Source organism: Ictidomys tridecemlineatus, chromosome 8 (genome assembly GCF_052094955.1).
Source record: "Ictidomys tridecemlineatus isolate mIctTri1 chromosome 8, mIctTri1.hap1, whole genome shotgun sequence".
In the NCBI taxonomy this organism is placed as follows: Eukaryota; Metazoa; Chordata; class Mammalia; order Rodentia; family Sciuridae; genus Ictidomys; species Ictidomys tridecemlineatus.
In genome coordinates, this window is record NC_135484.1 from 95,750,726 (window position 1) to 95,765,388 (window position 14,663).

Sequence of the window (14,663 nt, forward strand, 5' to 3'; positions counted from 1 at the left end):
ATCCATGCTGAAAAAAATCCCTTTTTATTTTATGTTTTAAAAATATTTCTTTCAGTTGTAGTTGGACACAATACCTTTATTCCATTCATTCATTTTTCCATGATGCTAAGGATTGAACCCAGGCCCTTGCATGTGCAAGGTGAGTGCTCTACCATGAGCCAAAACCCCAGCCCATCCTTTTTTTTAAGAAAAAAAAAACAACAGTAAGATTTGGGTTTATATTTTATGGATGCTGCTGCTGCTGTTTCAATTTTATAAAGTAAAGCTGTCTGCTTTCCAAATTCCAAAAGATCCCCATACTAACCAGTGCCCTTTGGTTTATTTAGGACAAGAAGGATGAAAGGGTTTTCATGATGGAAGTGCCATTTTTTATTTTGGGACTTTTCATGTACAAATCACAAAGTGGATGAGCACTTTATGGAAGTTTAAATATTATGCCCTAGCCAAATTAATGTATTTTACCCACCCTTTTGGGGAGAGAAAAACCATGCCTATAAAACTATTTCACTTGACAGGATGTTTCTACCCATAATAAGTAACTTCAACAACTTCCAACAGTAAGATGTCTCACATGGCTTCTTTTTTTCTTTTGGTACTGGGGACTGAATTCAGGGGCACTCTGCCTCTGAGCCACATTGCCATCCCTATTTTGTATTTTATTTAGAGACAGTGACTCACTGAATTGCTTAGCACCTCGCTTTGGCTGAGGCTGGCTTTGAACTCAAGATCCTCCTGCCTCAGCCTCCAGAGCCACTGGGATTATAGGTGCACACCACAGCACTTGGCACATTTGGTTTTTAACATGGGAAAGTCACATAGGCTAAAGGTAAAAGTTAATTTTCAAAAACAAATAAAATTTAGTCTATAGGTATGAATATATACCATTCATCTTTTTAAAAATAACTGATTTGACTTCAGACCAAAAGCATTATCACTTTGAAACCATTTGAGTAAATTCAATAAATTTTACGCCAATTTAGTATTAACACTGATTTCAGAGTTGGCTGAATAAATTGAAAAGCAACTCTAAATTCATCAATAAAGGAGTTTTCAAATTTTTCTTGTGGTTTTTGTAGTAAATTTCCATAACACTTTCAAATACATTGAAAATCTTGTACACATTGGTTCATGTTAAAAAAAAAAAAAAACATGTGCTAGGCGTGATAGCACATGCAGCTTAGAAGGCTGAGACTGGAGGATTGTAATGAAGTTCAAAGCCAGTTCAGCAAAAAGTGAGGCACTAGGCAACTCAGTGAGACCCTGTCTCTAAATAAAATACAAACTAGGGCTGGGAATGTGGTTCAGTGGTTGAGTACCCTGAGTTCAGTCCCTGGAACCCCCCTCACTAAAAAAGTGTGGGCTGGGAATGTGGCTCAGTGGTAGAGTGCTTTGTTAGCATGTGTAAAGCCCTGGGTTCCATATCCAGTATTGTATACACACACACACAAATAAATAAATAAATATACAGACAGATAGATAAATAAATAAAATTATTTGCCAGGTACAATGGCATAGTACTTTAATCCTATTGACTCCAGAGACTAAAGCAGGAGGATCACAAATTTGAAGCCAGCCTCAAAGTGAAACCCTGTCTCAAAATAAAACAGAGTTGGGGATGTAGCTCAGTAGTAGAGTAGCTAGGGGTTCAATTCTCAGTGACACACACACACACACAAAAGAAGAATAAGAAAAAGTGTAAGATTCTTACTAATTTTCATTGTTTAAAGATTTGATTTCAACATAAATTCTAGTATTTGTCTAGTTAAAAAAAAAAAAAAGTTTTTTTCCCCTAGCCTTAGAACTTCAAATTTAGATCCTTCATATGCCATGTGATATTGGGGAGAAAACAAAACTACCATTTTTGTTCTTATTAAGTATTCTCCTTCCATTTCTGTTTCAAGAAAATCCTGAGCTGAAGTTAAAAGTACATTAAATTTTGTATAACTCTTCCACAATTTCACCAACTGGCAGAGCATGTAAGATCACTAAGTTCATTGCCCTAATTCATTGCCACACTGTCTGCATTTGTGAACAACTACTTAAATGTTCTATAACACTTGTCATAGAACCCATTTCAAAAAACTGAGCACAGGGACTGGAATTGTGGCTCAGCAGTAAAGCACTCGCCTAGCACGGGTGGGACCTGGGTTTAATTCTCAGCACTACATAAAAAAATAAAGGTATTGTGTTGTGTCCATCTACAAAAAAGATTCATATTCTCTCTCTCAAAAAAAAAAAAAAAAGAAACAATATGAGCACAAGTTGGGTATCGTGGTGCACACCTATGATCCCAGCTACTCAGGAGATTGAGACAGGATGATTGAAAGTTTGGTATCAGCATGGATAATTTAGCAAGACTCTGTCTTGAACTACAAAGGGCTGGGGAATATAGTTCAATGGTCAAGAGCACCATTAGTTAATCCCCAATATCAAAACACAAAACAAAAAATTGAGCAAAAATATTTTCATACTGCATCATACAATAGAACAAAGAAATAAGGAAGCTGGGCATGCTGGCACACACTTGCAATCTAAGCAGCTCAGGCTGAGATAGGAAGATTGTGGTTCAAAGCCACCCTCAGCAATGGTGAGGTGCTAAGCAACTCAGTGAGACCCTGTCTCTAACAAAATACAAAACTGGACTGGGGATGTGTCTCAGTGGTTGAGTGCTCCTGAGTTCAATTCAATCCCTGGTATTAAAAACAAACAACAACAATAACAAAACAGAAAGAAATAAGGAAAACACCAGGCTTATTCTTTGGCTGTGTGTGTGTGTATGTGTGTGTGGTGCTGGGTGTTGAACCCAAGGCCTCTTGCATGAGAAAATGCTCTATTACTGAATCACATTCTTAGCCCCCATCAGGCTTATTTTGAAATTCCAAAGAAATACAATTTTTTACCTCACCTAGCCAGAGTGTTCTCTATTGTGAAAGGTTTTTTTTTTTTTTTTCCACATCTAGTTGAAACTCCCATCATGGCACATGCGTGTATTAAGAAATTCATTTTGAAGACTCAGCTTACATGGCCACATAGACAGAGAAGTCTAAAACCCCAAGAACAGGTGGAGCTGGAGGGTTGGGCCGTGTTGGATGCTGCATGACATATGTAAAAGACTAAAAAAACAGCTGCATGATTATTTTTTAGGTTATGAATTTAAATTACTTCCTTATAATTTTTAAGTCCTATGAGATAAAATATACTTAGGATTATTAATTGGGAAGTATCTCTTATATACTCACCTAAAGCTATCTGCAACTTTTCCGATTTTGAATCAATCTTTGATACTGTTAGGTACATATTGTATAAGCAACTGATGGCTTAACTGAAGGCCCTGCGTGCCTGTCTCAAGTACTGGGAATCAAACCCAGGGACATTTTACCACTTAGCTACATTCCCAGCCCTTTTTGTTTTCAGACAGCGTCTTGCTAAATTGCAGAGGCTGGTCTCAAACTTGCAATCCTCCTGCCTCAGCCTCCCGAGTAGCTGGGATTACAGGTATATGATGGTGCTCAGCCCCTGCATGTTTTTATAAACTATCTTAGGTTTTACTCGTAATTTTCTAACAATTTCTACAACTACATAATTTAGTATTAATCCATCTAAAAACTAGTTCTCTTTAATGCAAGAATTCAAGCTGTTTTAAATTCATCAGGCCAAACTTAAAAGCTCAGATCCTATAAAAATTGTTAAAAATTTGTCTTGTTAGACAATTTTTCAGATGACTAATTTTATTTTTTAATTATACATAGGAGTACATATTTGTGAGGATACAATGTGCTAGTTTCTTTTTTGACCTTAGAAAGGTAATTTATCTAATTCATCTTGCACTTTCTGAATACATTCATATCTAATTTTTTCTTAATTATCAGCTTGCTTTTCTGCCATAGCAAATTGCAACTGCCATTCATCATGAAATCTGCAATATACCTTCTTCCAGTTTCTTTTTGTTAGCTGTTACTGATATACTAGCTTCTCCATCTCTACTTATTCTTTTTTCAGTATGTCTTCATTTTAAATTTAAAAATTTGTTGATATTCATGTGAAAACTAGAAAAATAATTATAATCAAAATAAGCATTTCAATTTAATCAGCAATTGATTTTCATAAGTATCACTATAATTCCTGTGGTCTACATAATATGTTCAGGAAAAACATGGTATAATGTTACATCATTGTAGAAAAAAATAATTTGTATTGATCTGTCTGTTGTCAGACTTAATTAGTGATATGTTTATATGTAATATTAGAAATGATACAGAAGTTTGACAAGCATACTACAATCATATTTTATGCAAGGTAACAAAGGAAAATGTGTTCCCAAGAAAGTTATGCAGAAAAATATTTTATGTTGCTTCAGTTTTTACAAGATTAAAATTAAATAATTCTTACTTCCTTAGTCCTAACGAACTCATCTCAAGTGTCTAATAGTCAGTCACTGAAGCTAGTGGGTACAATACTGTATAGTGCAGGTATAAAAATGAGAAAGACTAGAGCCAAAGGCTTAGTTTTTATCCCATTTTTCTTTTATTTGATAAAACCTTCAAGGTTTAGAACTTAGATGTCACTTTTTTTTTTTTGGTATCCTTATTTAATATAAAACAATGCAAAAAGTGTAAATGGTTGGAAGTTCTATATAAGACTTTTTGGAATATATAATGACCCATTCTAGCAGACATGGGTCAAACTCTAAAAATTTACAGTTCTAAAAAACAATTATCATCAGCTTTATCTCTTTAAAGAATGTCATTTAAACAGCAAAATGCTGATAATAGTTTAACTGGCTTTCAAAAACACTTTTAAGTATGTAAAGGATGTGTGGCACAAAACTTACAAATGATAAAAACATAAAGGATATTTTTTACTGTAAGTTTCTTAAAGCCAGCTAATTCTCATAGAAGACTTTTGTTGATTTTTGCCGAACTCTTGTATCTGTGGCCAATCTATGGTTGCAATTTGACCAAGATTTTACAAATGGAGTTGCATCCCAATCTGCTAATTCCTTCCCCAATAAATTTATTGTCATTAAATCAGATATGTGATCTATTGTTAAACTATTTCTCACCCTTGTACAAATTATATTCATCAAACTGAAACCTCTTTCAGCTTCAGCATTATTGACTGCGATGGTGCTAACTATCTTCTTAGCTTTTTGTATAGTTGTAGGAATTGAAACATTATCTGATTTTATATTATTATTTATAAATTCCTGAAAATCATTCAAATCAATTTTGTATTTTAAAATTTCACACAAATGAGATAATTTTTTTTCACCAGCTGTCCATGGTAAAGTCATTTCTTCATAAGGCCATGTGGAAGGTTCTAGCAAATCAAAATAATTAAAAATACTTTCATCATGGTTTCTATCAGAAAAAAGGCGTAAGTTCATGTGTTGAATTATATTTTCTAGCAACATATTCCTAGGAAGAGCATTAAATTTATTATTCTTACTAAATGGAATATCTCTAAACTTCTCTGACTTAATCAAATCTTCAACCTTTGATTCATATTTTCCAGTATCAATTTTTAAATTTTCCAAAGATCTTATGGTTCGTTTGATCAATTTTTGTGCTTTCTGAATATTAGTTGATCTTGACTGTAATGCAGTTGAAAGCAGGGAAAATTCTTCAAGAATGTCAATCATCAAAGCAAGGTCTTGTAAAAAATTAGTATTAGCTAACCTCTCTGCCAAACCAGAATAAGAATTAGAAAAATGCATATATAATACAGGATATGCACGCCATACAGCAGTAGCAGCTTGTAAACTACATGCAGCCCATCTTGCTCCCATTACCCGACCAATTTTAATAATTTCAATTTCAAGGTCTTTAGCTACAGATCCTAATAGCTTGGTTTGATTTGTATTAGATTGATGATAAAGAGAATAAATTTTATCAAGAAATATCTTAAAATGATTAACTTGTTTTATTTCAGATACTGAATCATCAAGTGACAATTGCAATCGATGGTTTAAACAGTTCCACATAATGATTTCAGGAAATTTTTCTAACAATTTTGTACCTATACCAGACTTTCTTCCCAGAATCAGGTTAGCACCATCAGAACAAAATGCAATTAAATTTGCTTTCAAATATTCATTTGTAAAGCCATAATCATTTAAAGTAGTCAATAATGTATTTAAAATGTACTCTGCTGTGGTTGATAGTAATTCTTTTAAAGCAACAAATAATGTAACAGGTGCAGGAGCTGACTGAATTGCGCACTGGAGATAAATCACAAGGGTGCTTTTCTTTGAAACTGTAGATGCCTCATCAATTATGATACAGATTTTGGCTTTCTCTTCAATGATATTCTTAAATATCTTCATCTTCATTTCTTTTGCAATATGTTCTGCTATTCTTGTTGCACTGTAGCGGGTATTTAAACAATTGACCTCTCCATTTTTCTCCTGTAATTCTATTGCCCCTTCAATATCAGATAAAGGTCTATTATGTTTTACTAAACTGTAAACAGTATTGAAAACTTTTACAGTAGCATCAATATTTTTATTATTTTGTTTAGGCAATATATTAGAAACTGAATCATTAACCGATTCCTTTAATAAATCTTGAATTTTACCATGAGCTTTAGATATATCATGCTCCCTAATTTTTTTCCGCAAAGAAGCTTGTCTGGTAGTTTTATTACTGCCATTAGGGGTTACTAAATATGAAATCCATTCCTTGGATACATGGACATGCTTTTCTGCTTTCGATCCCAAATGCCGAACTGTTGAACAATCCTTACATCCTAATTTACCTTCTTTAATTTCAAGCCACTTATACTGTTCTGTAAACATAAATGCTTGTTTTTCATTCCAACAATCTGGAAGCATAAGATTATCTATTTCTTCCTTTGATGAACATGATGGCTTTTGTTCAATGATTGGTTGTTCAATACATTCTAAATTTGGTTCCTTTGACTTAGACAGTCCACAATGATTTTTGTTCCTATCATTACTTTCTGTGTCTGTTTTAGCCTTCTTCACATTTAAAAAGTGCAAGATGTCACCCTGTCGTTTTGGCATTTTAGGGAATAGAACCTGAAAAATAATTTTACATGTATAAGTAAAATTCATGATAACATTTGAAAGGCTAATGTAAAATGTTCTCTTAGTAATTTATTTAAATAATTTTAGAAATAAAATTTAAACTAAAATGCTTACCTTGATGTTCATTTTTACCTATAACTTCAATGTCACTTGCTATTTCTTGAAAAATCCACTATCAGATTTTAAAAAACGTCTATTGCCAACAACAGTATCACAAAATCTGACTATGAATGTTTCATTATGATCCAATTCAGTCAGAAACACAGGTCACATGATTTGCAAATGAGTGTAATTCCAATATGAAGAGTGGGTGGTATTTTCATTTACAAGAATAAATAAGATGAAAATGAAACAACGAAGACATATATTAGACTTCCATTCATTTTTCAATGACAACATCAAATCTTTGCTGAATTAACAGTTTTCAATATCACAAGGCAATTTCCTCAATTTGTTGTGCTACACACATTTTAGCAGTTAAGAAGAGTCATATCACATTCTGAAATTTAATCTGGATTAACATTTTATCTTTTGAGTTTAGACCACCAACAAATAACAAATCAAGCCCTGATTTCTATTTTCCCAATTACCATGAGGTAAATACTCCTTTTTTGTGGTACCAGCACACTACCTAGTGTGGCATTTCTATCCAACAGACACAACAGATGCAAATAACTTCAAGTATACAGATGCTAGGATATGATGAGTTTGAGTATTAGGTTAAATGTAATGATAATGTATACCATATATTTATATACTTTAATTTTGAATAACGGCTATGTTTATAATCAACTCACGAAATTCCAGAAAAATCTAACAATAGATTCTTATAATACAGTTCAAGGACCTCCAGCACACTATTACACTTACTAGAAGAACTAAAACAGAAATATAATGTGCTTACATCACTATGGTGCATGTTAGACTCTTCATCATCACCACAAACCAGATCAATGTATTCAAGAACAGGTCTCGACAGTCCTTCCTAAAAAAGAGAGTGGTAAATTTATGTCATTAACAATCAATTAAACTCACAATTACAATCAGTGGGGAGTTTTTGTTTGTTTTAATTAAAATTTGCAAAAATTACTCTGAATAAGAAATATTGCAAATGGCATAGAATAAACAGAAACAAAAGAGGCACAGGAAAAAGAGAGTAAATAAATATGTAATAATGACAAAAGCCAGCCACAAAGAGCTTAAATGTACACAGAGGAATAAAGCCATGTGGCTTCCTTTTGGAACGGGCAACAGTACAGAGAGAGTATTAAAAAAGACACAGATTTAATAGTACAGCATTTTAAAACTGGAACAGTTATCAATAATGTTTGAGATAGCTTAAGCTCAATGATTCTTCCCTCCACCTTTTTTTTTGGTTGTAGATGAATAAAATACTTTTATTTATTTATTTTTATGTGATGCTGAGGATCAAACCTAAAGCCTCACCCATGCTAGGCAAGTGCTCTACCACTGAGCTACAACCCTAGCCAAAATTCTTGAATTTCTTCACCCACACTACCCCTAAACTGTTAAACATCAAACTAATTTTTTTCTATCCTTTCTTTACATACACAATACTTTCCTTCATAGATGAGGCCATAAATATCTCAAGTTAAAATATTAGACTTTATCCAAGGACAAAAGATCAACAAATAATGTTAAGATAGGAATATTATGAGAAGTCTGTTTCAAGAAGATTGATCATATAGGAGAGTACTGAGCAAATACAAGTAAGATAATCCAAATAATCAATCCAGGAAAAGGCTAATATGGTACTAAAGTAAGGTGATGGCAGGGAGAACAATGAGGAAATATACATTTTTTTTCTAAATGCATACTATAGTTCAATAAAATTTATATCAAAGATAAGAGCTCTTTTTGTATTCCCCAATCAATTTTGTCATTCCTTTATTTCAGTATATTATGTTTAATTTGGGGCTGAATACTTAGCAGACCACAAAAAGGATGTTGTGCCACAATGTAGAATAAAATCTAGGGGAGTAGGGCTGGGGATGTGGCTCAAGCGGTAGTGCGCTCGCCTGGCATGCGTGCGGCCCGGGTTCCATCCTCAGCACCACATACAAACAAAGATGTTGTGTCCTCCGAAAACTAAAAAATAAAAAAAAAAAAGTTAAAAATTCTCTTTGAAAAAAAAAAAATCTAGGGGAGTGAAAAAAATCAAGATTTATATGAAACAACTAAGACATAAAAATCAGAATATCAAGAATTAACATATTAACATTCTTTTCTGTATCTGTATAACCCTTAAACAAATAACTAAATCCAGAGCATATAATCCGTAATGGATAGTACTATAAAAAATATTTTTAAAAAAGCAAAAGCATATCCTAGTGGACTATAGGATGGTATTACAGAATAAAGTAATAGATTCTGTATCTAAATGCATTTTAAAATAGCATTAAAGTCAATTGTCTTTTTCTTGGCACCATTTAAATGCAACAGGAGGGCTGGGGATGTAGAATACTCATTCAGCATGCTTTGAGGTCCTGGGTTAGATCCTCACACAAAAAGTAATAGTGACAATAATAACAATGCACAAATGCATTGGAATTTTTTAAGTACTTTCTGATATGCAATTTCCTTTACAGCATATCATTTATTTCCCATGTGAGGCTATCAAGCCTTTGATCCTCTATTTGGAACAGGATAAAATATGAGGTTCTCATCTATTCAAGACTTTGTATGCAAAGATGCAAATGATTCTCTACATTTAAAGCATATCAACCCTCCATATCCATGGGTTCCATATCTATGGTCAACCAACCATGGATTGATAATATTTTTCATAAAATAAAACTTTTTTAATCAAAAAGTGTCCATACCGAACACATAAAGATTTTTTTCTTATCATTATTCCCCATACAATGTAACAACTACTTACATAGAATTTACATTGTATTTGTTATTATTTGAAATCTACAGATGATTTATACCTATAGGAGATTGTGCAGAGGTTATAGGGGAATACTAGGACATTTTACATAAAGGGTTTGAGCATTCACAGATATTGGTATTAGAGAGAAGCCTGAGAAAAATCCCCCACATAAGCTCAGTCATATATAAGCTCAGTCAGAACTTAAAATATTATTATTCTTCAGGGTATTACACAAACTTATACCTATTTATTTTTCAACCTTAATTGTAGATTGCTTTTGTGTTTCTCAAGTAAGGCAGACAGATCATAAAGATGATGTGTGTCATTCCTACTGAGAATTACACAAAACATTATCAAGATCAGAACATCCCAATCCCTCATGGGATAGTCAGGAAAAATCAAAATTATTTTTCCTAAAGACCCATGACATCCTCTTTCCAACTTTTTTCAGTACAAAACAAAACTATGACTCTTCGATTTCCAGTTACATCACTTAACTAATCACAAAAGTGAAGAGTAAGCATACAACTTCTCATGGTACCCTCAAATTTATAAAGGTTCTAAGTATCAAGACTAGAACACCATATTCACTATTCATGTATTTCAAGAAAGAATGCCAGGGCTAGGATTGTGGCTCAGTGGTACAGCACTTGCCTAACATGTATGAGGCATGGATTCGATCCTCAGCACTACATAAAAAATAAAGATATTGTGGTCATCTATAACTAAAAAAATTATTTTAAAAAAGAATGCCAAAGATGGGCTGGGGTTGTAGCTCTGTGGTAGAGTGCTTGCCTATCACAGGCATTGGGTTTGATCTTCAGCATCATATAAAAATAAATAAATAAAATATTTGTGTTCATCTACAACTGAAAAATTATATTATAAAAAATGCCAAAGATATGATTTTGTGAACACTTTCTACATAAATCTTATAGAACAAACAACAATGTTAACTACATAATTTTCAGGAAGCAAATTTTGTTTCTTAAAAAAATAAGTGACTTCCAAAGTCAATCTAAACTACAGCCACTAAAAACACACAAACATCAGACAGGCACTCTAGTATAAAGAAAAACTATACAGACTTAATACAAACTAACTGATCACATAACTCAGTAATAGAACAGTTTTGAGGCAGAACTGTTTTTGCGTAGCTGAGATACTATGACAAGCAAAGCCTTTGTAAAACTTTAACAGCACTGAATGAAAATCATCCCACAATATTTAGAGCATTTCCTTCCATTTTCCAAATCAATGTTTTATTAAGTGTGTTCAGAGATTCAAATGTCCTGAACTTGTTCAAAAATGGAGATTCCTAAGCCCGACTTTGAATTTCTTTCTGACTCAGTAAATCTGGAGTTGGGCTCAAGAATTTGAAAGTTTCTATTTCCTAACACTTGAAAACTACTGCCTGTGGCAAAGGACAAAAACAGAAAAGAAAGCATGCTCCTGGTGATGCAGGATTCATTATGTGCAATTGTTGCACTATGCTGTAACATGATGATCTCAGAGGTTAGTCAAGTCCTCAAGCTGAGTTCCTACACACCTTGTTTTCCACCTCTCTCCCTCCCTCCTAGTCCTGTGTGTCACCTTTGAGAAGGCATTCTTGCCCCCATTTTAAATCACACAGTCTGTAAGTTTACAGAGACCAGAATTTTGTCTGGAGTAATCATAAAATGGATCCAAATGAGGGCACCGGAGGCCTCAATAAGAGGCCAATACGTTCAATAGGCCATGCTCTTTGTGATGGCTATTGTGGTGGCTCAGATATCTTTCCTGGTAAACTCCTTAATCCTACACCATGTCCCACAGTGTCCAGCACCCAGGAGACATCCTTACTATTCGTTGAATGATGAATGACCAGGTCAGTAGAACTGCACAATGCCTTACACAGTCTTTTACTCTGGGAAAAGCCCGATTATCAGTAGCTACTTACACTAACAAACTGAATGTCATCTTCGTTTTCATCCGTTGTTGATTCAGATGCCTCAGGCCCAGCTGGAGGGGCAGATTCTATTATCTACAAAAATAAGCCAAAACATGCTTATCTATTCAGCTATACACTTGTAGGGAGAGATTTTTTCCAAAAAGGACGATTGAGACAAAAGCTTGGACGGAAACTGAGCACAAACGCACGCAAACGCCACGAAGAACTGAGTCGAGGAAGCTCGGTTTTGCTAAGGCGTCGTGCAGCTGTAGTGAATGGCCCTCGAAAAGGAGTGACCAGCGCTCAGAAGGTCCCCACCTACTCCAGGAGTAGGGATGCAAGCTCGCTACCCAAGGGCAATCCTGACTTCAGCCGTCGCTGGGCTCCCGGGGCAGAGCGGCGGCAGCAGGAACTAGGGGCCAGTTCAGGGGCCGGGGGCGGCCGGGCGGCCATTGTTGCCGCAGGTTCCCGGGGCACGCACGCAGCAGGCCCGAAGGCCCCGCTCCGCCCTAGATGCTGAGGCGCAGCGCCCCGAGGCTGCGGCCGAGCACAGGCCTCAACCTCACCAATCTCGAAACCCTCCGCGGTTCGGCTCCCAGAACGCGAAGGCCCAAGGCCCTGCTACTCACCTCCGACCCTGGGTCTCCCATTTCTCCAACGGCTTGACAGCACCACCACTACTGCTGTCCCTGCCGCCGCCGCGACTTCCCTTCCCACTTTGCACCGCCTCAAGGCACCACCACTTGCCACAGCGTTATCTCTAACGGGAACTCTGGTCAAGCGCAACCAGGTGCAAAACCGCCAGAGAAGGAGGAGCGGCCCTCCCTGGCCCGCTATCTCCGGAGCCTCTGGCTCTCCTTCCCCGCACCTCGCAGGATGCTGGGAATTGTAGTTAAGCCAGACACAGAGCCGCCCTGCGCGTGGGCGCTGAGTGGGAAAGGACCTTGGGCTTCTGCGCTTGCGCCCCCTCTTTGCAGTTCCTCTCAGAGGGAATGGCTGAGGGGTCGGTGGGGATGTTTTGTTTTGTTTTTACGGACGTATTTGGTCTGTATAAAGATAAATGTGATTAAAGTACTTCTTCGTTGTTTGTTCAGATATTGCCTTAGCGAAGTTATGGCCCACCTTTTTCAATATTACCACAAAATTTTAGTAAATGGATGAAATTTATGAAAACAAATTTTAACTGAGAACATTCTTTTAAAACTTGTTTCCCCCCCCCAGCCTTAATAGCCTAGGGCCACTTCTAGTTGATAATTCTGTAGCTCCAGAAATCACCTTTGAGATTTTGATGATGACTTACAACGAGCAAACTCATACAACTGAGGAACTATGGGACATCTCACCATTCAAAGGATAAGACAGCATGATTATAAGATTTTAAGAAAGTGTAGAAATAGGTGAAATAGAAATGAGGCAATTTTATTTATTTATTTATTTTAGTTATACATTGGCACGATATCTTTATTTTTGTTTACTTATTTTTATGTGGTGCTAAGGATCGAACCCAGTGGGCCTCACATTTGTGGGGCAAGCGCTCTGCCACTGAGCCACAACCCCAGCTCGAATGAGGCAATGTTTTAATAGATTCAATTTGATTCGGACTGTGTGCAAAAGGTTTGATGTTGTGTGTGGACTGCAAAGTGGCCCAAGGTCTTGTCAACTTGAAAACCACAAACCTAAAACAGGGAATGTTGAACTCAGAAATTCCCTACGTGTATCCCGTGCACTAGTTTTGAAATATGAAGTTGAATCTCTATGTTAGAGTTATGTAGCTTCTCCAGCCAAGAGACAGGCTCACTTTTGTCTTTCTGATAAATTTTCAAACAACAAAGTTTTTGGTAGTCTGTGATTTTAGAGAACATATTTTCTCAGTAAGAGTGAAGTAGTTCCTAGTCATCTTGATTCTTTATAAGTGCAGTATTTCTTTTGGGAAAAAAAAAGTCATCTTTTGTTAATTTTGCAGCTGACTTAATCTGTTAATTTTGCCTGATAAATAATGCAGTGGATAATTACTTTCTCAGTTTGAGACCTATTTTTTTCAGGTCTAAATGGGAACATAGCATGTGATTACTTGTGTTTGCAGTTAGTATTACATTAATCTGTTTCATTTCTTGCATCTCCACATAAAACATTAAGCCTGCTGACTAAATTTAAGGAAAGCACTTGCATAAAAAGCTCAGAACAAAAGGAGACCTGTCACAATGAGCACCCCAATGCCTAATGGAAATTAACCATTTCTAAATTACTTAAATGCCTAGGAGAGACTTGTATATAAAAGATTTTCCTTGTCGGTAATCCCAGCTGTTGGGGAAGCTGAGGCAGAAGGACACCATTTGAGACCAGCCTGAGCAACGTAGTTTGACCCTGTCTCAAAACAAAATTTTAACTGAGAGGAGGAGGGGCTTGGGATGTAGCTCTGTGGTGGAGCTCTTGCCTAGCAAGCATGAGGCTCTGGGTTCAATCCTCAGGACAAAAGATTTTTCTCATGTGCATTATGTGACTAGATTCTGGATGTGCTCCTGCTCTTCAATTCAGTAGCTTTTCTTTTTTTTTTTTCTTTTTCTTTTTCTTTTGTGGTGCTGGCAATTGAATCCAGGGCCTTGGTGCATGTGAGGTAAACACTCTACCAACTGAGCTATATCCCCATCTCAATTCAGTAGCTATTTCAAAGATGGTCCTTTTATTCCAAACATTCTAATAGATGTGTAGTGATTTCTCATTGTGATTTAACTTGCAATTAACCTAATGACTAGAAAGTCATGTTAAACATCCTTTCAGGGCTGGGGATG

General features: G+C 35.8%; 1 protein-coding gene across 3 annotated transcripts; it reads right to left on the reverse strand.

The window, feature by feature from the left end:
- Positions 1–209: 209 nt before the first annotated feature.
- Kiaa1586 (KIAA1586 ortholog) lies at positions 210–12,776 on the reverse strand. 3 transcript variants are annotated; one of them, XM_021721798.3, is made up of 4 exons: positions 12,504–12,776; positions 11,884–11,967; positions 7,953–8,033; positions 210–7,039 (listed from the first exon to the last, which is right to left on the reverse strand). In XM_021721798.3, exons 1-4 carry the CDS (start codon positions 12,522–12,524, stop codon positions 4,883–4,885), a joined length of 2,343 nt encoding a protein of 780 aa, XP_021577473.1. In that variant the 5' UTR covers positions 12,525–12,776; the 3' UTR covers positions 210–4,882. The 3 variants fall into 3 exon arrangements, with proteins under 3 accessions (XP_021577473.1, XP_077875967.1, XP_077875966.1); XM_078019841.1 differs by lacking the exons at positions 11,884–11,967; positions 12,504–12,776 and adding an exon at positions 9,088–9,151; XM_078019840.1 differs by lacking the exons at positions 11,884–11,967; positions 12,504–12,776 and adding an exon at positions 7,163–7,272.
- Positions 12,777–14,663: the final 1,887 nt, after the last annotated feature.